The 25897-nt window shown below is 44.2% G+C and overlaps 1 protein-coding gene across 2 annotated transcripts in view; it reads right to left on the bottom strand.

Moving 5' to 3' along the window:
• Window positions 1–11846, bottom strand: part of TET3 (tet methylcytosine dioxygenase 3) — a 240659-nt gene extending 228813 nt beyond the window's left edge. Inside the window, exons 1-2 of one of the 2 annotated variants that reach the window (XM_029604150.1) lie at window positions 11574–11846; window positions 7587–8401 (exon numbers count right to left, since the gene is read on the bottom strand). In XM_029604150.1, coding sequence (XP_029460010.1) covers window positions 7587–7904 — 318 coding nt within the window. In that variant the 5' untranslated portion in view covers window positions 7905–8401; window positions 11574–11846. Of the gene's footprint in view, window positions 1–7586; window positions 8402–9420; window positions 10283–11573 lie in introns of those variants that run through there. The other variant, XM_029604151.1, reaches the window with a different exon arrangement.
• Window positions 11847–25897: the final 14051 nt, after the last annotated feature.

Here is a 25897-nt window from a genome sequence, read left to right as displayed (position 1 = left end):
CTCTCAATGACATGTCCTAACCAGTGTGTCATATTATCAAATGATGTCTCTGAAAACGAATCATCATCTCAAGAGAATCAAAGCACACATTTACACTAATATAGATGATTGAGGACTGAGAACCGCTGGTAGAATATAAAATAAAGAAATTATATATATATATATATATATATATATATATATATATATATATATATAAAATCAGACAAAAATCATTTATTTTGAAATCAATTTAAAAAAAAATTCCATCAGCTTGATGTACTGTTCCGGTGTTTGCATTCACAGAAAATGAAACATTTTCAAAGCTTGGTCACACACAGAGAAGCTTATCCAGGAGATTTGTGCTGCAACCATAGATGCTAGAATTCCCAGAACATGACACTGATTACCAAAAACCTGCCTCACGTAATGGGGATATTTTGCATTTAAGGAAAAGACTGATGCCGTCTCAACAGCGGCTCTGCAACACCTCCACAGGGGTAGTCATGCTGCCTAAATTCTGTGCGTCCCTTCAGAAATACTACGATGCCACCAGAATAGATGCCTTTGCTGGTCAGGTCAGTGGTTAAGTGCTGTGTGCTGCTACACAGAAGATCTGGGTATAATGCTTGGGCCAGGTTTCTCCTTCCAGGACTGGCCTGCAATGCTGTGGAGGCAGTACTCACAGCTCCCTTAGAAGGAAGGAGTCCAAGCCATCATTCAAAAACGACGCCTAGTGGCTGCATTTTGGGCTCATGGTTGCAGGACTCTGGAAGGAGCCTTGGTGCATGGTTGGTTGCTTCAGTGACGGGCTCAAATGAGTTTTGGCAGGTAGACAAAGTAGAGGAGAAGAAATAAAAACATGCGTAGTTGTAAATGGAGGTTCATGGCGCCATAACCCAACACAGAACAGTCCCGACAGAACTAGAAGCCCAAAGAAGCAAGAGGAATCTGCCAGTCCAATTTCCCCCCTCCCCCACACCCAATAACTAAAAAGGAAAAACAGAGAATTGTGTGATCCTGCAGCCCGAGTGCCAGTAACTGGAAGTCCTCAATATGCCAACTGAGAAAGATCAAGTTCAAGGCAAACCTGCAGGCCTGCCTCCCTGCTCTTCCCAAAAGCCAAATACCATGCTTAGTAGTAAATCACACAGTTTCTCAGCTCTGGGAAAAAAAAAACATTTGACAAAGAGACAAATATCCATGCCATGGGGGTTTTATATTCATAAACTGACAAATTCCATGATGATAAAACACCGAGGTGAAATATTTTTGCCTGGGGCAGAGAGATGCAATGGCTGCTGACTGTGTGACTCCTCTTCCAGGCATTCCAATGTTTTTGCCCATCTCAGATCTTGTGACATTTAGAACCAAGTCACCTCCCTTCCCATACCATCCCTCCACCCCCCCCCCCCATATCCCTACCCCCCCCCCCCCTCATGGAGTGGAAAGCATCTGATGCCTTTAGAAAATGGATTTTCAAGCCTAAAAATGCTGTCATAGCCTCACTTGAATTTTCCTGCTCTGGCTGGCTGTCACCTCCCCCTCCCAGCACACGAGGACTGCAGGAAGCATTCTTGATGTCACAAAAAAGCAGAAGAGGCTGGCCAGAAAGCACACGTGGGAGTGTGGGGAAAGACCATTGATTGAGAAGCACGAGATCAAAACCGATGCACATCGTTTCCTTCCTAAGAAAGTAGAACTTGAGATTTAAAAAAAAAAAAAAAAAAAGCGCCTCAGTAAAGCTCCTCCATCTCAGCCTTGGCTGGATTCAGGGCACTGCTCTGTGCTGAAACTTGGTTGCTTCAAATTGAACAACATCTGCCAGTTTGCTGACCTGAATTTTGTGGCTTTTGTGGGCACCACCTCTCCCATGTCCCGTCCCCCCAACAACAAATTGCCATCACATTAGTTCCTAATCAAGTCTGACTGTCACAGTCAGAACTTCACGAAACAAGCACACCAAAAACAAAACCACACCATCCTATTTGTGACCCAACAGGGGACATTGGATAACTTTACAGTTTTCCCTAAACACTGGAACAAGCTATCTAGGAAGACGATTTACCTTCCATCGTTGGAGAATTTTAGAGAAACATTTGACTGAAAGAAAGAGGTTTCTGAGGGCCTTCCTAGCACTAGATAGAGGAAGAGTCTGCTATAAGGATCTCAGCTCTTCGGAGCTGCACGTAAGTAACAGAAGGTGGATGAGCAGGAGTGGCAGAAATGTTATGCCAAGGGTCAAAGCCGCCACCACCACCACCACCACCACCCAGGGTTACCCATCCCGCTTGGAAACATGTGCCCAAACTGCAAGTCTGTCCATCCCGAATCTTTGGACCCAGTGATCACGGAAGACAGCGAGGCCTTACCCATTATCTACATAGGAAGCACTGCCTTCCAGTAACTCCATTTCACTATTCCATAAATGTATCATGGGAACAGGTGAAACAGCAATGCCATGAATCTTATAAGGTATGCAAAAAAAATCAAGACCAAGCTAAAAAGCTCTCTCATAAACCAAAATCTCACTTAACAGCAAACAAAGCTAAAGCCACATGGATAAGCTGCTCGATTTCCCAGGAGTCAAAAAAGAATAGAATGCAAAAGGACAAAAAAAAAAAATAAGAGAAATATATATAGACTGTCATCCTTGTTCAAGACCAACTTAAAATCCACACCCCTTCCTGTAATGCAGCGATTATTCATACCCAGAAAAAAAAAATGGCTTTTCTCTATTATCACACAAAAATGCAGTCAAACACAGTTCAAATAAAACCAGATCTCCCCCTGTTGATTGTAACTTTGACTTATTCCTACTTATTGTTATCTTTCGTTTACGTGAATTTGTTACTCTAGTTTTTTCCCTTTGTTAAATTGTAAACCGATCCGATATGGTAATTTACTATGAAGGTCGGTATAAAAAACTGTTAAATAAATAAATAAAATAAATAAATAAATATACCCCAATGTTAAAAATGTATGGATGAGAAAATAAATGCCAAAACAGTATCAAAGTGCCGGATAAAGGACACTAGTGTTGGGCTCTGTGGTTTACAATACGGAGGCCAGCAGTATCTCTCTCTCTCCTCTCAGCTAAACAAAGCAGAGTTTAAAGGCCTGTTCTCCAGCACACCCAATCACAGGTTGTAACCTGCCTTCTCTCAGAGCTGAGCCCATGCTGCCTTCCCCTCCCCCACTGCAAAAAAATGCCAAGGAGGAGGGTGTCTTTGCAGGGAGAAGAAGTGTTAGAGATGGAAAGGGAGAGCTTCTTGTGCATTTATGAACCTGGAATGTCCTCCAGCTACAAACATCCCCCAACCCCCACCAAAAAAAAAAAAAAAAAAGATCACACCAAAAATCTTACTTTGAAGAGGCCTCCCTAATAGCTGTTCAAAATGCAAAGAAGGAATTTAATTTAGCACATAAATTCAATCATTAGTCAGTCAATTAAGAGTGAAACCTTAAGTAGAGTATTTTTGAGGAGTGGAGAATACACAGAAAGCCAAGGATGTCCATACTAGGGAATAATAAAGCCAGGCTGCAAAAATCTACAAATCCCCAGGACTTCCAAGATAGGTATAGATAGATTTAAAAAAAAAAATGTAGACTATCATATGTGTCTTAACACAAAGTTAATCACATATTTAAAATCAATTACTGCAAGAGACATCACACCTGACCTCTCTCTGCCAGGATGTTCACCTCAACCTATTTATCCTCATCTAAACAGCAACTCACTACTTGCTGGCCTCCTCAAGACCCAACATGTCACACTGCAATGTCTACAATGCCTCTCCTTATCCATACTAGGAAACTGGGCATCCAAGTGGCAAATTAAATGTAATGTAAACAAGTGCAAAGTGATGCACTTGGGGAAGAGTAACCCAAATTATCTAACTAGATAAACGATGCTTGACAGACGTGCCGCAAATGCGCAGTAGAGAGCAGCTCTACTGCGCATGTGCGGGCGAGCACGTCAGTCTTAGGAAAAAAAAAACATGGCGGCGGGCGGCAGCGGCGGTAGCGGTAGAGGGAGGAGAGAGAGAGAGGGAGGGACGGACTGAGTGGGAGGGATGGAGAGAGAGAGTGGGAGGGAGTGACTGAGTGAGAGGGAGGGACTGAGTGGGAGGGACTGAGTGAGGGGGAGGGACTGAGAGGGAGGAATTGAGTGAGGGGGAGGGACTGGGAGGGAGGAGTGGGTGAGTGTGTGGGAGGGAGGTAGGGGGTGGGGAAGAGTGAGGGGAGAGGGAGAATGAGGGAGAGGTGAGAGTCAGGGATGTAAGTGGAAGGGGGAGAGGGAGAATGTAATGTAGCCCGTTTTAACGGGCTTAACGGCTTGTAGTTACATAATGCAAGGTTCTACATTAGGAATCGCCATTCTGGAAAAGGATCTAGGTGTCATTGTTGACAATACATTGAAATCTTCAGCAGCAGCTAAAAAAACGAATCAAATGCTAGGGATTATTAGGAAAGGCATGGAGGATAAAAACAGAGAATATCATAATGCCTCTGTATCACTCCATGGTGCGACCTCATCTTGAATACTGTGTGCAGTTCTGGTCACCACATCTCAAGAACGGTATAGCAGAATTAGAAAAGGTACAAAATGATAAAGGGGATGGAACAATTCCCCTATGAGGAAAGGCTAAAGAGGTTAGGTCTCTTCAGCTTGGAGAAGAGAAGGCTGAGGTGAGATAGGATAGAGGTCTATAAAATAATAAGTGGAATGAATGAGTAAACAAATAATAGTACAAAGAGCAGGGAATATACAATGAACGTATTAGTTTTAAATGGTATTATTCAGTAAGAGAAAATATATTTTTACTCAATGCATAATTAAGCTCTGGAATTCGTTGCCAGAGGATGTGGTGAAAGCTATTAGTGTAGCTGCATTTAAAAAAGTTTTGGACAAGTTCCTGGAGGAAAAGTCTATTAACCATTCTTAAGATAGAGTTGAAGAAAGCTACTGCTTATTCTTGGGATAAGCAGCTTGGAATCTCTCTACCCCTTGGAATCCTGCCAGGTACTTGTGGCCTGGCTTGGCCACTGTTGGAAACAGGAAGCTGGACTTGATGAACCCTCAGTCTGACCTAGTATGGAAAGCCTTATGTTCAAAATATCCTATCCACAGGGTACTGCAAACTCCCCATCTCTTTCAGGGTAAGATGACACCCCTCCTTCACACCACAGGACTATCCTTCCAAACCTCCTAACTTGTTCTGTCCCCCCCCCCCCCCCCCATGAACTCATCCATGACCTTACCACTCTTGATGGAGTTTTGGCTCCCCTCCTTGCATCTCTCTCATCTGATGCCTATTGCCTCCTTCTCTGTTTCCAAGTCCTTTCTAACAACTCATCTTTTCTCCCCCTTACTCTAATCAAAAGTCTCAGATTGGTATTTAAGCTTTCAATTTCACTCTGCCTCCTGTGACATCTGCCCTCTCTGTGACCTGTACTGAGTGATTTGGTTGCATTTCCAATGATGACTAAAGCATTTTTTGGCCACACGTGTACATACAAAAGATGAGGCCAAAGCAAAATTCCGTCGCTTCACTAGAAGTTACAGCCATTCTCAATGACACGAATGTTATACTGTGGAGTCCACACAACTACAGGGTCACCAGGCATGCTGATCAACGTTATTCAAAAGTTTTTCCAATAAGCTCAAAAATGCAATAAAATGCTTAATTTTTCAGGCAGGCTAATAATTTTCTCTTTGCCTCCAATTCTGTTTTGAAAACTAAAGAGCTCATTGCTCATAATTTAATTTGTGTACCTATAACTGTGATACCTTAGAATAAGATGATGTAGCAGGTTCTCTCTTTCAGATGTCATCTACAAGATCTCAAAAGCTCATGTTGTACTTTTTTTTTCAAATTTGATCCAGTAAACAGTATATCATCCTGCAAAAAGCCCAGTTTATCCAGTTCCGATAGGGCTACTAGAATTCTACAAAACGCAGTAATTCATCTGTACACAAGGATACTCGTAAAGAAGATGTGTGGTCTAGACAGCAACTGAGAAAAGTTGAACTAGTGAAAACAAGCAACTAGGGACATATACTCAAAATCCTTCTCACACCAGTACCAGAAATTCAAACTCCCTGACTTTAAAATATCATAAACATAAACATAAGGAGCCCAGTTTTCAAAGGGGCTTCTACTCAAGATTCTTGTGGCTCTGACAAGTTTCTACTGAAAAAGGAGGGCTCACTGAATAAAAAATCTTAGTAGTATACATAGCTCTCTCTACAATTACTCTCATTGAGCTCCCAAGTTCCTACACTCATCCATTGGCACACCTTACACATAGATGTTTCATGTCACAGTCCAGATGGTAATTTAGTTTCACAAGCAAACATTGCACGTAACAATTACTGGATAAATATTATTCTTTTATGAACTGCTCCAACTTGAGGTCTCTAGATGTTCTGAAAGAGACTTTGTATCACTGGAGTCTAAACTCAATTCATTAAAAGCATCCTTGAATGACTACCCTTAACAGAAAGCATGGGGGTAACCTGCACGGAGAGGCACTTATTCCCATAAGCAAGTTGCTGGGCAGACTAGATAGACCATATGGTCTTTTTCTGCCAGCATTACTACATTAGCCCTTAAATATATACATTTAAGATGACCTCTGTCTAGGATTACAACATTGGGATAGCAAATCTTAAAAGAAAAAAGTGAACACCTGGGACATTCCTCCTACACACACTGGGTAAGCAGATAAAAGACGGTGTAAAATACACCCAATCAACTTATCGGCATCAGTAAAGTTTTTCTTTTGCCACAGTTGGTCAACTTTCCCAAGATTTGTTTAGCATTGTCTGGTTAAACCCTCAAGAAACCTAAAAATCTAAATCATAACCAGGCACTCTTAATTGCATCTTCTAGCATCATTCCCATTCCCTGGTTCCTACAGCATCTTCCTCCCCAAACCACCTTCTAGTGCTTCTCCTTCCACTCCAGTCCTCCCCCTGAGGTGTGCTGGACAGCTTGTAGGAACTTCAGACCATGCGCTCATACGTCATAGTCCCTCCTCCTACAGGAAATCCATGGGAGGAGAGGCACGACTTCTGCAGGGGCTGTAAGCACAGCTGTAGTTGGTGGCAATCAGTAAGCTTTCTCGCTCAAGAATGCTATATGCAGTTTGTGAATCGTCATGAACAAGTGCCCAGTGAGTGCATTTTGAACTCAATGGACTGGGGGTCTTATTTCAGTAGGAGTATAGGTCTGCTTGGCACTCTGGCATGGCATATTTTCAAACCCTTGTCCCTGAATGCATGGATTTAATACATTTAAATTAAGTAATAAATGTGTAGGACATTAACCCTGGATGTCTACTGTTCAGAAAGAGCCTTGAGAAGGTGCATTTAATGCAAATTGAAAAAAAATTGTTATTAAAAAAAAAAAAAACTTTGACCGCACTTGTGTCACTTCAAACAAAGCAAAGATATCTCCTCAAACAAACTTAAGTTTACGCTAGCTTGACATCCTCTAGACTGACAGCTGTTTACTTTAACCACTATCCCATACCACAGTCACAAGACAAAAAGTACAAACCATTTATTTAGGATAAACAACTAAACTCCGAATACCTACCTTTGCCTTCTTGACGCTCACCAGTTTCTTCTTCAGCTCTTCGCACTTCCTTTGCTTGCAGATCTGATGACTTTTTGAGCGATTCACACAGTTAAAACAGGCTCCACAGGGCTCCTTCCTCAGGCATGGAATGCACTGCCCACAGCGTTTCCGTTTCTTCCGCGGCACGGGGTCTGCCTCCAAGCTATTGCCGGCATTGCCCTTGTCCCCCACCACAGAATTATTTTTGTTTCCACCCATTGTGTTTTTGTCTTCAGTAAAGTCATAAACATCTTGCACCGATTTCTTGGGATGAATGGGCACCTGTAGTTTCTTCATGGTCTTTTCTCTCTTCCAGGGTGAGTTTTGGGGCAAGAGCTATCGCCGGGGTGATGCAAGGTACACCGCACAGCCTGATATGGGTGCTACCTTGAGGTAGGCAGCTGGAAACACACTTAGTCCTTTTCTTCTTTAAAAGTTCAGAAACATAAAAAAAAAGGAAAAAAAATAGCACATATTGAAAATATGAAATTCTAGTAGTCTTGTCTCATCTTAAAAGTACTCTTTCCAATCCACTTGGGCTCTCTGTTGCTCTTTCATCTGGTCTTACAACCTAGAGGCTTTCCTCTTTTCTTGATGTTCCTCTCCCACACTTCGGCTTCTCTGGTTTTACAGCTCCTGATGACCTCCCGCAAGTGAACCATCATGGAGAGGACACTTTTCCGTGTGTTGGGTTTTTCACGTTAGTGTGTTGCCACCCCGCCTCTCCGGTCTTGGTCCAACACTTCTGGCCTCTCCCTGTATTAGGGAGCCAACAGAATTAACCCAAGTTCTACCTGAAAAAGACAGAGGGCCATGCATTTTAAGAAACTTTACTTTGGCCAAGTCCCCTCACTTAACAGTTTTGTTTTCCAAAACTATTGCAAAATACATCAGAGGACACAGAAATGTTGCATAAATATGTTTTCACCTAAGCACAAATTTAAAAATGTATAAACTCCAGAAAAATGATTTTCCTTATTTTTTCCTCACATTCATTCTTTTTTTAACACTATTTTGTTTGGCTTTTTTATTTTGCACTTTTTAGTGTATATATATATATTTTCCCTTTATTTTTAGCTTTCTTAAATTTTAAGCACCAGATACAGGAAATGTGCCAAATTTTAATTACTTAGGTGACCTGGCTCCTGGGGCTTTTCCAGCCCTGGACACAGTACCACTAAACTATTTTTCTACCTTTAACCAAACAAAAAGTTAATAAATTAAAACAATTATACAGATACTGTGCTTGACTGGAGAGGATACGCCCACACCAAATGTAATCTGAGTGGAGAAATGGACTGAGAATCAGGGAAGGTGGGGTTCAGATCTTGCTTTTCCCACTGATGCTTCATTTGACCTTAAGCAAGTCACTTCACTTCACTCACTAATAAGTAAATAAATAAATACTTAAGGTACAGGATTATATTATAAACCTCTGTGGGATCTACCTATTGTTCCTGTATAGTAACTCATTTGCATCACAGGTTTGGAAAGGTGAGTAATTAAAAGCATCACATTTGAGAAATGCATATATTGGGGCAAGTCCAATTCCAGCAAGATAACTTCAGTCAATGTGACAAGAATGGTTGCTCCAGACATGTAGCATCTTGTTCCAAATATACAGATGCCCAACTAGAAATCAGAATGATTTGAGGGGTGCCCAGACCCTGAATCAAAGCCCAGTTCCAACAAAGTAACCGGGCATAAACAGCAGCAGAGTACATTTTGGGTCAACATTAGGAAATCGTTCTATGAAGGTAGTGGTTTTGAAATAAACATCTGTCTAGAAGGATTTAAATGCAAGGGTTCTTACCTGGAGACTGGGGGGGATAAAGCAGGTGACCTTCTGAGGTAACCTGAAACTATATCTTTCTACAGCTGCTACAGACTTGATTCTTGCCTAAATTAGTGGGTCAGAAAGAAAACACATGAAGCACTTTTATGTTTATTGAAGAAAAGAGGGCCAGTGAGGCTACTTTGCCATTGAGGACATTTAACCTTCCACTAACATACACTCACTAGAGGGCCATTTTTTTATTTTAAGAAAAAAGCGGGCAGGGAATTAATATTAAAATAAAGTGAGGCATGATCCCTCAGAAAACTTGGAAATCCTCTTAGCAGAAAGCAAAAATAATTTGTAAGTTTTGACCCCAATGACCTTGGCTAGAATCATTAGTTCCCAACTTGCTCTCAGGACATCTTACTTTCGTTTCTATAAAAGCTGCTTGAGTATCCTCCGAGAATAAAATAAAGCGAGCACAAAAGAAATGACAGCCAAATCCTATTCAAGCCCTGTTTGCTAAACTCTCGTGTATTGCAAGGGAGCAAAACCTCCTGCATTAAAGAGCTCCAACTCCTCTTGCTAGTGCATGAAATGAAAGGGCGGGAGGGAGAGCGAGCTCTGGTAATGGCCGCACGCCTCTTTCCCCAACGAGTTCCCACCAAATGCAGGAGCCTGGCTCAGAGTTGGGGGGAGCAGGGGGGCATCAGGTTCCGCCGCTTCATGGCGGGAGGAGCAACTTGGGCCCACCCGGTCTTCTCCTCGCTCGGAGTCGGGAGGGGATGCCGGAGGCCCTCAGCTTCTTTGTTCCTGCATCGGGCGGGGGCACGGCCTGGGGGCTGGAGGAGGAGGAGGAAGAAGAGGAGGAGGAGGACGGGCGGGGGCGCTGCCGCTTCCCGCATTCTCTCTCCCCCCCCCCGGGGGCACGTGCTCTGGAGACCGTACCCCTCCCCTCAAGGGAACAGTCAAGGATACGCTGGCGATGGGCGAGGAAAGGGAAACGCCCCCTACCCGCCCTGAAACAGTGCATCCTGCTTCCCCCACCCAAAAAAAGAAAAAAAGGGGAACTCCCAGGTATAGTCTCCCCTCCCCCCCCCCCCTCGCATACCACAGATCGGAGCGAAGCGAGGAGCTGCCACCATTCAGCGCCTGCCCCCGCTCCTCCGCCCGAAAGAGGGGGGGGGGGGGGAGACTCACAGCCCTGTAGGCCAAGGCGAAGCCGTAACTCCAGCATGCCCCCCCCCCTCCCCACACTAAAAACACCCCCTCACACACACATCGACTACACCAGAGAAAAGGGGAATTAGGGACAGTGCAGCTTCCATCCCCCGCCGCAAAGTAAAAGGACAATTCTCTCGCCTTCTCCCGGGCAAGTGAGGAGATTCGGCGACTCACCTCCAAAAAACAAAAAACCAAACAAACAAACCCCCGTCTATGCCCCCCACCGAAAAAGATCAGGTAGAATCCCCCACAGCGCGCCCCCCCCCTATCACCCAGTGAGGTGGGGGCGGATTACTATCCTCTCCCCAGCTCTTTAAAGCGCAGGATGGGAGACGGGGGGGGGAGCTCTACCCGCTCGTTATTCCGCCCCCGGATATTCTTAGCGCTGCCGAACACCCACAGGGGACTTTCTGTCTCAAAAATGCTTTTTCGTGACTAGAACAGGACTAACCGCCCCCCCCCCCCGCGAAAAACCCTGCCGGTGGGGGAGGGGTGGACTGACCCGATATCTCGGGGGGGGAGGGGGGGCACGAACCGGATTCAGCCCACTCTCGGCTGGTCCTGCAGCCTGGCTAACCCGTTCCTGGCGCAGAGGGCTAACCGGGGAAGGAGGTCTCGAACTGACTTGCCCCCTAGATCCACAGCGGTATTTGCCTAACCCGTCCCTGTAGCCCAGGCGAGGTGTCCGGAACGACTCACTCCTGGACCCCCTCCCCCCCCCCTAAGCGATACCATGCTTACTCGATCCTAACCCCGGGGAAAGACACTGGACCCGTGCTAACCCGCTGGGGCAGCGAATGATCCTGGATGGGTGTAAAGGGGAGAGGGGGGGGGGGGTTGGGAATCCCTGGAGCTGTCCTGATCTGCCCTTTGCTCAGCCGGCCCGGCCCGGCCCCCCCGGGAGTAGATCTGGATCTGCTCCCTCCTCAGCCACCTCGGACTGGCCTGGGCCCGATCGCACTCACCTCTGATCCCCCTGGAACCGGTCCAGACATTTCCGTCCCCGAGCCCGAGTCCAGACTTGCGAGAGCGCCCCTTCCTCCGGGGCTTGGGCAGCAGCATTCAAACAATGCCGAGCCCTGTCATTCAGAGCCGAGGAGGAGGAGGAGGAGGGAGGGGGGAAGGGGAGGGGAAGCGGCCAGGGGAAGGGGGACACAGATGTGGAGCAAACAAAAGACAAGTGAAGAGCGCGGATCCCAAAACGCGAAGTGGACTTCCCATTCCGACCTGTCAGGCAGAGCGGTGGGCCTCGCTTAACCCTTACCTCGCTCCTGGCCGCTGCACGTGGTGGTGCCTCTTTAAAGCACACGGGGGCTTTAAAAACCTGCTGGCTGGAGGCCGGCCGAGGCGAATTTCCTACTGTATAGAAACCAAACCCTGCAGATTTTTCTGTGCACGATGCCTAGCGTTAACATGTCTTCCTTTTTCTGCTTAACCCTTTCGCAGCCGCATGGTTTCCTGCTTTCAAGATGAAAACAGCTTGGGTTTCAATGTTTATTGAACAAAGACTCGAAAAGCTTGGTTATTTCAACCAATTGATTTTGTTAAACCATATTTAGATGTATTTGGTTATTTCGTACAACACAATTCTAAATTGTAACGTTGGAGCCAGGCTTCTGAACATATATTGATAAAGAAAATTTGTGGGGTTGCACATATATTTCATCTGACTTTGTGCATAATTAATCCACTAAAGTACAGTGGGTAGGAGTTGCCTTTATTAAGGATAATTTTGCCCATAGGTATAACATTTGGGGGGGGGGGGGGGGGGTTGCAGAGCAAAATAAAAAGCTTCTCCACACGTTTAATGTAAATCAAAATTATTTGCTCCTTTTAGAAATAGAAGGTTGGACCCTCTCTTCTTCATTTCATTGAGACAGAAAACTGAAGATTAGTGCCAGCCCATCAGCAGCCACAAGGACACCTCTCTATCATCATGCCCTCGCATAGGTTGACTTGTATGCAATGTGTACTATAAACTTCACTTGGTTTGCAGGATTCGTCCTTACATTGAAATAAATGATATTAAAAACCTATTGTTCATTCTTTAATTTTAATACCTCTTGATTATTGTAATATTTTATTTCTGGGCTTGCCAAATATAACATTAAAAGCATTGCAATATGTTCAAAATTCGGCAGCAAGAATTATCTCTAGAACTCCTATACGTCAACATATTTCACCAATTATGAAAAAATTTCATTGGCTTCCCATCCTTTGGCGAATCAAATTTAAGGTCTTATTGTTTGTTTTTAAGGAAATTAATAGTCTCGTGCCCTTTAGTTTTAATGCTGTTCTAAAATTATATCAGCCTATAAAAACCCTTCGATCAGCATCTCAATTATATTAGAGGTTCCATCAATCAAATTTATACGGTTAGATGAGTCAAGTGAGCATCTTTTTATGATTCAGGGTCCTTTAATCTAGAACTCTTTACCTTTAGAGATAAAGAAAGAAATTTCTCTCCTTAGTTTTAGAAAGTTGATTAAAACCTATTTGTTTAATTAGGCCTACAATAATATGTAGTTTTCTTTTAGGTTGACTCAGATAACAATAAGAAGGGTATGGCGTCTAGTCAAATATAATATTAGTAGGTGATTGATATATTAACATCTGATGTAATAAAGTGCTTTTTGTGATTTGTTAATCATTGATTATCTTCATCTATTTATTTCTTTATTTCTTTTATATACCGTCATTTGGAGGAACCTTCACAACGGTTTACAAAATTTAAGAAAAGGAATAAAAACATAGAATTATAAAAATAAAACAATAATAGTATAAATATATAAAATCAGAAAGGCAATAATAAGAGATAATTAAATCTTTAGCTTAAGCAGGGTTCGTAAAATATCAGCAAAAGACATGACTAAGGGCCTCATTTTCCAAAGTATCGCAGGCCTGCGATACTTTAGAAAATTGCGCTAAGGGGGGGCAGTCCTGTGCTAGCCGGCAGCGATCGCACCGCTGTGGTGCGATCGCTACCGGTTTCGCACCCAATAGCGCCACCGTGAAAGGTGGTGCTATTGGGCGCGAAATAGGACGCAAAAATGCCTTTACCTTTTTGCTGTCCACGTCGTCGTCGCAGGTCGGCACCGGTGATGCCCCGACTCCTCCTCTTCCGGGGCTAACTCCACCCCGATGTAGGTAGCGCAGGTGTGTGCTACCTTCGCAAGCTATCGCAGGCTCACGCTGTTAGCACAAGCCTGCGATAGCCTTGGAAAATAAGGCCCTAATACAGGTAGAAGCATTAAGATCTCAGGTAATGGATATATCAGGCATTAGAAGCAGCTAAGAATGAATTTTGATTTTTATTGATTTGATTTTATGATTTGTTGTGATTTAATTATGTTTAATGTATGTATTTTTATTATGAATGTTTTATTGTGAACCACTTAGAAATTTAAATATTGTAAATAAATAAATGTGGTGGGCATTAACTGATGGTAAAATCCTGCTAAATCTCACCATTGAGTCAGGGATTAAAAAGAAAAGAAAATCATATTCAAACTAATGGGGGTGGGGGGAAAGGCATTCAAATACCATTTTATAACAATGCCTGGTACCAAGGGCACTATCGTTATTAGTCTCTCACTTTCTTTTCAGGCCCTGTGTATGGGCCTGGATATCTACGTTATATTTATATGTGGCTTTCTTTATAATACTTGCTCACATAGGCACTAGTGATTAAATAGAAGCCTGCTGGGAATTCACATTTTAAGTTTCAGGATTCAAAAAAATTATGCAATATTAACCTCTGGGTTGGATATTCCAGCTAGTGACCAGGTGGGAGGAGGTTTGAGGACTCGAGGACAAGCCGAACATTACAAACCCATGGGGATAGCCACTGCCAAGGATAATATAGTTATTGTAAGTGCTTTACATACATATTTAAAAATTTCAAAGTAAATGGGGTTTGACAGTGGTTTTTGAGGCTCTGAGCACCACCCAGAAAGGAAAACAATGTATATATTTGAAAACATTTATGTTCCGTTAATCCATAAGTAAGTTAGTAGAGTACAGCATTAAAAAATACACATTAAAATAATCAAACAATAATATATAAAACAAAATCATAAATAAGATCACAAATTAAATTAGCAAAATGACAAAACCAGTAAAAAGCCTCAACTGGCCACACTGGGAAAAGCTTGCATAAAATAAATAAAGGTTTTAACTGTTTGCAAAAAGTGAAATAAAATCCCTGAAGATGCACTTTAAATTACCAGAGTCCTTTTCTTTTCAGTCAGTCGGTGGTGTTCTTCTGTCCATCTCTGTAGCCAGCCAGGCCACTCCATGCCTTCCCAACTGTTCATTCAGATATAACAATCAGTAAAAGTTATTTTCTTTTGGTGTTGAACTTTCTGAAAAGCCGGGCACTTTCACCAGAGTAATTGTCCTTGAGTCATTTGATTCCCTCGCCCTCAGCTCTGGGCATCAAACTTCTGATGAGAGAGCTGTCTGCTGTGGCGCTATAATATATAATGCTTCTCTGAAGACATATCATACCATTCCTTTCTGAACATGTGCTAGTAAGTAGATGAGACATCTATAGAAGCTTTTCCTGCTTTTGAAATGTCTGAAAGTACTTTTTCCAAAAGATACATTTTGCAAAATAAATAAATAGATAAATAATCTTGTTTTGTTAGATTGTATTAAGGCTGTGATACCTTTTTCAGACTAATGCAAGAAAAATGTTTCCACATGTAACAACATACATGAGCTTTCCTAGGCCAATGGCACAATGTCATCTCTGAATAATTCATATGTTGGTCCCATTAAAGGTATCACAGCCCCGCAAGAATCCAGATTTTCTCCATGACTGATCCAGCTGCTAAAATTCTGCGCTACAGAATTTGACCAGCTGGAAGGAGTCCCCTCTTGTGGTGAATATCCGAACAAAAAATGTTTTCCCACTATCTGTGCAGCAAGCTAAGATTCTCCTTTGGCTGCAGTGGTAATAATTCATTTTATTTATTTATTTATAATATTTACAGCAGCTACACAGAAAGTCTACACCCTCTTACAAAATGTTCATCTTTTGTTGCTTTAAAGCCTGGATGTAAAACAAATTGTAAGTGTTTTTTCTGTGTATGCACACATCCTATCCTACAACTGCCAAGTGAAAAATATATGCCAGAATTCCTTAGAAAATGAAGTAGAAATAAGAACATGGAATATCTTGTTTGGATAAGTGTCCACCCCTCTTATACTTCCGTAGGACTCCTAAGTATTTAAAGTTCTGAGGTAACCAATCATCTTCCAAAGCACATGCCTAGTAAATTGACCCTACCTCTGTTAAATTATACTGCTTCAAATGATGACATGATTAATTCAGCCATTCCTGCTGGATAGTGCATTTCAAAGCAAAGACCCAACCATGAGCAACAGGGAGCTATCCAAAGAATTCCAGGACAAAGTTGTGCAAAAGCATAGATGTGGGGATGGGTATAAAAGAATTATAAAGTCTTGGAAGATCCCTCAGACTTAGAGCATGAGCAAGAGGATTAAATAGGTGTAAGGCCACCACCAAGACCTTGCCTAGATCAGGCCATCCCTCCAAACTGGGTGACCGAGCAAAAAGGAGACTGATCAGGGAGGTAACCAAAAGACTAAAGGCAACTTTGAAAGGGCAACTATCATTACCAGAAGTGCTTACTTATTTTTTAAACACACCATCAACTAGACGCCTAATATTTAATTGACCTTCATAATAGGCTTTATCATGGAGTAGTGAAACTTTTTAACTCAGCCTTTTCGATAATCATTGGTCAATATTGTGAATGTATATTTTTTCCGAAACTTTTTTTATAATGCAATTTGTCAAGTGTTTCAAATGTTAACGCTGCTGATGTTTTATAAATGTTGAAGCCTTTCAATCGAAAACAGCCCGACATGGGACCATGTTTCGAACGAATGTTCTTTCTCAAGGGCACAGTCTACCGCGTTATTTGTGTATTCTTCTAATATTTATCATGGCGATCGAGCGTTCTTTTTCCGGCAAATATATGCTGGCAAAAGAGCCAGAAAAAAAACCTGCTCGATCACCATGATAAATATTAGAAGAATACATAAATAACGAGGTAGACTGTGCCCTTGAGAAAGAACATTCGTTCGAAACATGGTCCCATGTCGGGCTGTTTTCGATTGAAAGGCTTCAACGTTTATGAAAAATCAGCAGCGTTAACATTTGAAACACTTGACGATAAGTTGGCACTTATTCCTTAATATTTATTTGAATTGCATTATAAAAAAAGTTTCAAAAAATATATACATTTTTATTTTTTTTATTTATTTATTTATTTTATATACCGACATTCAATCGAGATATCACATCGGTTTCCAGGTAACTGAGAGAATAGGGCGAGTTCTGCCCTATTTTACATTATAACATTTTTACATTATAACATTTTACATTATAACATTCACAATATTGACCAATGATTATCAAAAAGGCTAAGTTAAAAAGTTTCACTACTCCACGATGAAGCCTATTATGAAGGTCAATTAAATATTAGGCATCTAGTTGATGTTGTGTTCAAAAAATAAGTAAGCACTACTGGTAATGATAGTTGCAAATTGTATTCATACCATAGTCCTTACACTGAAATTGAAGGGTTTACGTGATTTCACTGTTGATTGAACTTTGAAAGGGCTACAGGCATCCATGGCCAAAACTGGTCAAAGTGTGCATGTGACAATAATATCTCAAGCACTCCACAAATGTGGACTGCATGGCAGAAAGGAATTATTCAAAGTCCACTTTTAATTCCATTTGAAATATGCAAAAGAACTCTTGGGGGAATACTGTAGCCATCTGACAAAAGGTTTTGTGGACTGACAAACTAAAATAAAACCTTTTGGCCTGAAAGCAAAGCATTATGTTTGGTGCAAACCCAACCCAGCACATCACCCAGAGAACACCATCCCTCCTGTGAAGCATGGTGGTGGCAGCATCATGTTATAAGGATGTTTCTCATTGGCAGGATAGAAGGGACAAAGTATCGAAAAGTCCTTGAGGAAAACTTGCTGCTTTCTGTAAGAAATCTGAAACTGGGTCAGAAGTTAATTTTTTCAGCATGACAAGGACCTGGAGCACACAACCAAGTGGCTAAAGAACAAAAAGATAAACGTCCTGAGCCCCAAACTAAATCCAGTCAAGAATCTGTGGCATGCCAAAATTGCTGTCCATCAATAGTTTTGTAAATAAGAATGGTATAATATTGAGAAATTCAGATGGGCAAAGTTGGTGGAGACCTATCCCAATGACCCACAGCTGTAGTTGCTGCTAATGGTGCTTCCAGCAAGTACTGACTCGGGGCTGGAGGTGCAGATGATCTAACTGTTGTATTTCAGGGGAGGGATGATACATATATGCTTTCTGCCCCAATAAAAAGAAGGAATTTAAATGCATGCAAATGTGATGCACTAAAACAACAACATTTTTGTTAAAGAAGCACTTATCTGTGTCTCCTGGTCTAACGGAAATCTGGAGATAGAAAACACCAACTCAACACGTTTCGATACTTCTTCAGGATCTGTGTTTGTCAATTTGTGTTTTGTAGAACTCTCATGAAAAATCATGGTTCACCAGCATTCAGAACATGTGTCTCAGGGTCTCAAGCAAATTAATCATTCAGACAAATCAGTTCATAGTTTGTGAATTTACCCATTATTTGATTGATATAGATTTCCACAGTCGATTTAGTTCTTTTTGTTGATTGTTTGGGATATAGTTATACCTGCCCACAATCTATTCAGGAAGGACTGATAGGAAAGAAAGGAAGAGGCGTGGCATTATATATAAAGAACAATATTAAAGCAACAGTATTTGGCACCTGGGGCAAATACTTCTTTGGCACCCTCCCCCCAATATATAATTTTAAAATTTCCTAAACATCGCTAAAATATTTCAAAACAGCAGGCACATCAAACAACACCCAATAATTAAAAGTAAAACAAATTTTAAAAATCTCCCGCTCTGTTGTTTTGAGGAATTTTCCATTGTTGCACTGCATACAGAATCTGGCTTATGGTTTTCAGTTCAGTTTTTGTCTGCATGTGTGCGTGTGCATGTGAGGGAGAGAGACACAGAGGAAGAGAGTGTATAAGAGAGAGATGGAAGAAGCATGTCTGTGTGTAAAAGGGACACAGAGGAAGTTTGTGTGTGAGAGAGGTACAGAGAAAGTGTGTACATGCTCCCTCTGTCTCTCACCAAGCACGTATGTGTGTGTGTATGAGAGAGAAGGAGCATATTATGTATGTGTGTGTGTGTGCACATGTGTGAGAGGAAGCATATTGTGTGTGTGCATGCGTGCCTCCAGTATACAACAATCTTAGGATTGTAGCTCTTTCATACACACACACACTTCCTCTGTGTCTCTCTCACACAGACATGCTTCATCTCTCTCTCACACACACACAAGCTTCCTCTGTGTCTCTCTCACATGCTAACAAACACACACACACACACACACACACAAATGCTACCTCTCTCTCTCTCTCTTATACACATGCAGACAAAAACTGAACTGGAAACCACAAGCCAGATTCTGTATGCAGTGCAACAATGGAAAAGCAGAAAATCACTATTTCTCAAAACAATAAGACAGAAACAAAATATGCTCCCTCTGCACACACATACACACTTGGTGAGAGAGAAGGAGCTTGAGTATGTGTGTGTGTGTGAAAGAGATAGTCACACACATTTCCTCCATCTCTCTCTCTCACACATACACACTTCCTCTGTATCTCTCACACACGATTACTGTCTCACCCATGCGCACACACACACGCTTCCACTCTTTCAACCCCACCCTCAACCCCTGCATACAGGCAGCCTCTCATACACACCTATATGCACCCTTTCATAAAGAGTTGTTCGTTTAAAAACTTTAATTGAATGGAGACGTATTCTTTATATATTGGGCACAATATATAAAGAATACGTCTCTATTCAATTAAAGCTTTCAAACGGACAACTCCTTGGCGTCTAACCTATTTTGTTGCCCTCACGGCTTTCTTAGATAGCCTACCCTCCTGGTTTATCAGTCCCTTTCATAAAGATACACAAGCACACACATACTCATTCATCTGTACACTCATCATCTCATACACACACAGGCATCCTGTCATACACACCCACACACACCCTCCCATACACCCTCTCATATACTCACACACCTACACTCATACACACATACACACACACACACACCGGCACTTACTCTCACAGTATTAGGGTTTTGTATGGTTGTGGGCTCCTGGGCCGACGGGAGCAATGGTACCACCCACAGGGAGGAGCCCTGTGAGTCTCACCGTCAGGAGGCGAGGTCTCAGCAGGCTTGAGACACAGCTGTGGAATAGAGTATTAGAGAGAGAAAGGGAGAAGTACTGCCCGAGAAGCAGGCAGTGCAGAGACGAGCACAATGTTCATGTGATGGGGTATACCCAGAGGGAATACCTCCTAGTAGCAATCCAGTAATGGTCCACAGAGCGGGGTACACCAATAAGGTCTTCTTGTACAGATGGTTTGGTAGTGGCCTGCAGCGCAGGGTACACCAACGGGGTTCCTCACATAGATCAGGAATGGTAGTGGCCCGCAGCATGGGGTAAGCCAGAGGATTCCCCACAGATAATGGTATGATGGAGGTCCACAGGATAAGGCGCACATAGGAGGGTCCTATGCAGATGTAAGCGGTAGTGGCCCTCAGCGCGGGGTACACCGGAGAGAGGAAGTGATCCGTCAAAGTACTCACAGCAAGGTGCGTTCCAGCAGTAGTCCTGGGGTGCAGGATAGAGCGATAGCCCACAGTAGAAGGCCCTCCGAGGACCGGATAGCCCGAGACAAGGAACGGCCCCCGTGGAGCGGGTACCTAGAGGGTGTCTCGCCAGAGTAGGAGTTGGAACAAAAGTCTGTAGTGTGAGGTGTGGAATCAGCAATGGGGGAAATTGCTGCCAAGTTGTCAGTGGTCAGGTTCAGTTGGCTTAAGTATCCGGGAGCGGAGACGTCATCAGCGGGGGATTCCCCTGAGGTTCCCGCCAAGCAGTGCTTAACCTGACCTGTGTGCGTGCGCCTGTGTGATCCCGGAGTCAAGATGGCGGTCGGCAGCACCCACGCCGTCCCGGGAACGCCATTGGGGAAAGTGGCGGCCTCCTCCAGCTACCACCAACCCACCTGGCGTTCCCGGTGCTAGCATTTTTGCTGCCTTATGCGAACAATTACTAAGCTGCCCCCCTCCTCATTTTTTTTAACACAAAATACCCCACCTCAATTAAACATGCAGAACACAGACTCACTCTCACAAAATTCAGACTAAAGAGATTGTAAACAGAAACGGAACCAGAAATCGCAACAAGCCAGATTCTGTGTGCAATGCAGCAATGGAGAAACAGAAACATCATCAGTCTTCATAAATCATTCATCAAACAATAAAATCAAGGAATATAAATCAATCATATTAGTAAATCTATACTTGGAAATATTCTTTTTATAATGATCTAAGGAGTAGAATAACATCCAATAATTAAGAGCTCATACAACATTAAAAAAATTTCCTAAACAATAATAAATCATTTCAAAATGGCAGACACAGTCATCCATTAAGTTAAATTAATAAGGATGGAAAATTCACCACTCTCCATACCTGAAAACATTTTATTTCCAGTCACCCTGAGTAAAGCATGGATTAGGGAGGCAGCACAAATTTTCTTCACACACACACACACACCCAGGCAGGCTCCCATTCACACACACACATCCCAGCCAGGTTCCCATTGACATACACATACACATCCCAAACAGATTCCTACACACCCCCCCCCCACCACCACCACACACACACACACACACACACACACAGACAGACACACAACACAGTCAGGTTCTCATGCACACAGAAATACCTACACACACACACCCCCCAGACAGGTTCCTATTCACATACACATCCCCCTCCAGTCAGTCAGGCTCCCATTCACATATACCACATCCCCACACCCCAATAAGACTCTCATTCATTCATTCATTCACACACACATACCACTGTGTTATGATTCTGAAGGTGGACCCTTGGTCCGAGATAGAGTTGACACTACCCAAAAGGGTAACCCCTCTTGGGTCCCTACCGTCGGAAGGCGAGGCTGGACTCAGGTGGACCCTTGAAGACAGAGAAGAGATCTGGATGCAGGCGCCTCCTGCAGGTCATATAGTCCAGATAGCTGGTGCCTCCAGCAGGTCGAAAGTCAGTCCAGGAGCCGAAGCTCGAAGAAAGGTCGGAAGCCGGTCCGAGGGTCAAAGCCTGAAGAATGATCAGCAGCCGGTCCAAGGGTCAAAACCTGAAGAATGGTCGGCAGCCGGTCCAAGGGTCAAATCCTGAAGAATGGTCGGAAGCCAGTCCAAGGGTCAAATACAGAAGAAATCTAACCAACTGGACGAGAAGCGGAACCAGGAACAGAGAAGACAGGAACTCGGAATACCAGACCCTCCAACTATGAGCCAAGCAGCCAAGAAGCCAAGGCAAGGTCTGAGGAGCAGACCTTGCCTTAAATAGCAACCCAGAAGCTGGAGTGCACCGGGAGGAGCCCCGACAATTTCCTGTCGTGGCCCCTTTAAATACAAGTTTTCTGCCTCGCGCGCGGCTCTAAGGAGACCCGAGGGGAAGGAGTCAGCCCGGCTGAGAGGAAACACAAGCAGCCGGGTCCTGCAGCGGCAGCAGCCGCAAAAACACCAGAACAGAGGCCCGCCGTGGCCGGTGGCCATAACAGTACCCCCTCCTTTAGGCCTCCCTCTAGAAGGTTTGGGTTTTCCCGGGTGTTCAGAGTGAAAGTTCTGGAGAAGAGTCTTATCTTCCCAGGAATTCTCTTTGGGCCCAAAACCTTCCCAAGCTAGGAGGTATTCCCATTTGCGACCTCTTCTCCGGACATCAAGAACCTCATGAACCTGGTATATAGTGTCTTCTTCAGCCCTCAGTTGTGGAGTTGCGGGAGCCTTCCTAGAGGGCCAAGTGAGGATCAATGGCTTCAACAGTGACACATGAAAGGAATTGTGTATTCTCAGTGTGGCAGGCAGACGTAGTTGATAAGTCACGGGACCCAATTGCCGTATCACTGGGAAAGGGCCAATATAGCGAGGGGACAATCTCATTGAAGGAGCTCTTAGGCAGATATATCTGGTGCTGAGCCACACCTTCTCCCCTGGATGAAACCGAGGAACCGGTCGTCAATGTCTGTCTGCAAATTCTTTTGTGGTACTAGCTGCTTTGCATAGCATCTGTTGGGTGTGAACCCAAAGTCTCTTTAGTTGCAGGGCTGTAAGCTGAGCTGCCGGGGACGAAACCGGCAGAGGTAAAGGCAAAGGCGGCCTGGGTTGACGCCTGAAGACAATTTGAAACGGTGAAGCCCCAGTCGAGGAACCCGCATGAAAATTGTGGGAGAACTCCGTCCAGGAAATCAGTGCTGCCCAGTCGTCCTGGCGAGCATTAACATACATGCGTAAAAATTGTTTCAAAATACGATTAGTACATTCTGCCTGCCCGTTTGCCTGAGGGTGGAATGCTGTGGTGAAGTCCAGAGCAATGAGAAATTTGGTACAGAGGCTCCGCCAATATCGGGCCGTGAATTGTGAACCACAGTCAGATGTAATGTGCTGAGGTATTCTGTGAAGGCAGAAGATATGTAACATGAATAGCTGGGCCAGATGGGGAGCAGACGGGAGGGAGGGAAGTGGAATGAAGTGAGCCATTTTTGAAAATCGATCCACTACTACCCATATCACAGTATGTCCTTCAGAGGATGGAAGATCCACAATAAAATCCATGGAGATGTGAGACCATGGTCTCGTGGGAGTTGGAAGCGGTTGTAATTGCCCCCAAGATTTCCCTGCAGGACTCTTGTGCTGAGCACAGATTGGACATGAATCTATGTAAGCGCGAATGTCCTTGCGCATCTCAGGCCACCAATAATGTTGTTGGATAAGAGCTTGCATCCGTACACGTCCCGGATGTCCAGCTAATTGGGAATCGTGTCCCCATTTTAATACTTTATTACGAAGCCTCTTGGGCACCACAGTCTTGCCAGGTGGGACCGTGAAGGTTGCAGAGAGGATGATGCGAGCCGGGTCAATAATGTTTTGAATTGGCTCCTCAATGTCCTGATTGGAGAAAGATCGAGACAACGCATCGGCTTTGATGTTCTTGTTTGCTGGTCGATATCGCAGTTCGAAATCAAAACGTGTGAAAAAAAGCGCCCAGCGAGCCTGACGCGGATTCAAGCGTTGGGCTTGTTGGAGGTATACCAAGTTCTTATGGTCCATGAAAACAGTGATACGGTGTTGTGCTCATTCCAACCACTGTCGCCACTCCACGAATGCAAGCTTGATAGCTAGAAGTTCCTTGTCGCCAGTGGAATAGTTGCGTTCAGCTGAAGAAAATTTTCTAGAGAAGTAGGAGCACGGATGAGACGTCCCTGATACATCAATCTGGCTCAGGACGGCTCCTGCCCCTTCAGCGGAGGCATCAACCTCCACTGTAAATGGACGTCTGGGATCAGGATGTCGGAAGCAAGGTTGTAGTAGAAAGGATTCTTTGAGAGCCTGAAAGGCTTCTTCAGCCTCTAAAGGCCAGGCCTTGATGTTTGCCCCCTTATGAGTGAGTGCAGTAAGGGGCACAGCCAGCTTGGAAAAGTTCTGGATAAAACTACAATAGTACTTTGCGAATCCAAGGAATCGCTGGAGTGCGCATAGACCACTCGCCTGAGGCCATTCTTGGATGCATTTCAATTTAGTGGGATCCATTTGAAAACCTTGCTTAGAGATGATATACCCCAAAAAAGGTAATGATTCTTTTTCCAAAATACATTTCTCTAGTTTGGCATAGAGTCGGTGCTGTCTCAGACTTGCAATACTTGAATAACATGTTGACGATGCATCTGTAAATCGCAGGAAAAAATCAAAATGTCGTCTAGGTAGACTACCACACAGACATAGAGCAAGTCTCTAAATATTTCATTAACAAAGTGCTGAAAGACGGCAGGAGCATTGGTAGTCCGAACTGCATAACAAGATATTCGTAGTGGCCGTCTCTTGTGTTAAAAGCCATCTTCCACTCATCACCCTCACGAATCCTGACTAGGTTATATGCTCCTCGAATACCCGGGCTCCCTGTAGACGATCAAATAGATCAGCAATAAGGGGCAGACCTTGCCTTAAATAGTAACCCAGAAGGTGGAGTGCACCGGGAGGAGCCACGACAATTTCCTGTCGTGGCCCCTTTAAATACAAGTTCTCTGCCCCGTGGTTCTAAGGAGACCCGAGTGGGAGGAGTCAGCCCAGCCGAGAGGAAACACAAGCGGCCGGGTCCCGCAGTGGCAGCGGCCGCGAAAACACCAGAACAGAGGCCTGCCGCAGCCGGTGGCCATAACACACTGGGAGCTATTCTGTTGCTCTTCCTCGTGTGCCGGCCCAAACGCTAATCAAACCATGCGAGCCTAGCACTTCCTGTATGCTGATCTCATGCATCGCAAGATCAGCATAGAAAGCGTGCTAGCTGCATGTGTTTTGGAAAGCGAACGCCGGCACCGAGAAGAACTAGGAGAACAGGCTCCTTCATCTTTCTTCAGCTGCCTGTGAGATGGGGGTCCACCAGCGGCCTCGCAGACCTCTCCCTGCTCCCAACGCCGCCCCACTGGGTGTGACACTGCAATTGCAGGGTTTGCACACCCAGTGGCGCCCGGGCCTGCTCACAGGGCCAGTCTTTCCCTTCTTCGGCTGCTGGGAGCACCGCAGGGCCTCTTCGTTGGCCGCTGGCTCTGGGAGCACCGGCAGCAACGCTGGGCTTGTTCTTTGCCTCTGGTTTCTTGCCACCGCTGCAGGTCCTTGCTTTTGCTGGGCGGGATTTCCCCCGCCACATCACTGTTCTGCGCCACCGCAGGACCTTCCTGCGGGCGGCAATGGCACCCCCCCCCCTGTTGCCACCTGGGGCGGACCGCCCCCTCCCCCATTTGTACGCCTCTAACTATTTATATTGGTGTAATATACATACAGACCTCTGTTACAGACAGAGGAGATGGAGGATATTCACAGGATTGCTGTGAAAAGGGAGGTGCTGCTGCTAGAGGATTTTAATCTTCCAGAGGTTGATTGGGACATCCCAACTGCAGTATTTTCTAGAAGCAGGGAGATCCTGGATCCTCTGTAAGGAGAACTGTTCTGAAAGCTGGTAACAGAACGCACACGGGAGAGGGCCATACTAGACCTGCTGCTTACCAACGGGGACAGTATTTCTGAGGTTGT

This window comes from Rhinatrema bivittatum, chromosome 5 (assembly GCF_901001135.1).
Source record: "Rhinatrema bivittatum chromosome 5, aRhiBiv1.1, whole genome shotgun sequence".
Lineage (NCBI taxonomy): Eukaryota > Metazoa > Chordata > Amphibia > Gymnophiona > Rhinatrematidae > Rhinatrema > Rhinatrema bivittatum.
Note: the sequence above shows the minus strand (reverse complement) of the source record. Positions and strands in the feature narration are given on the sequence as shown.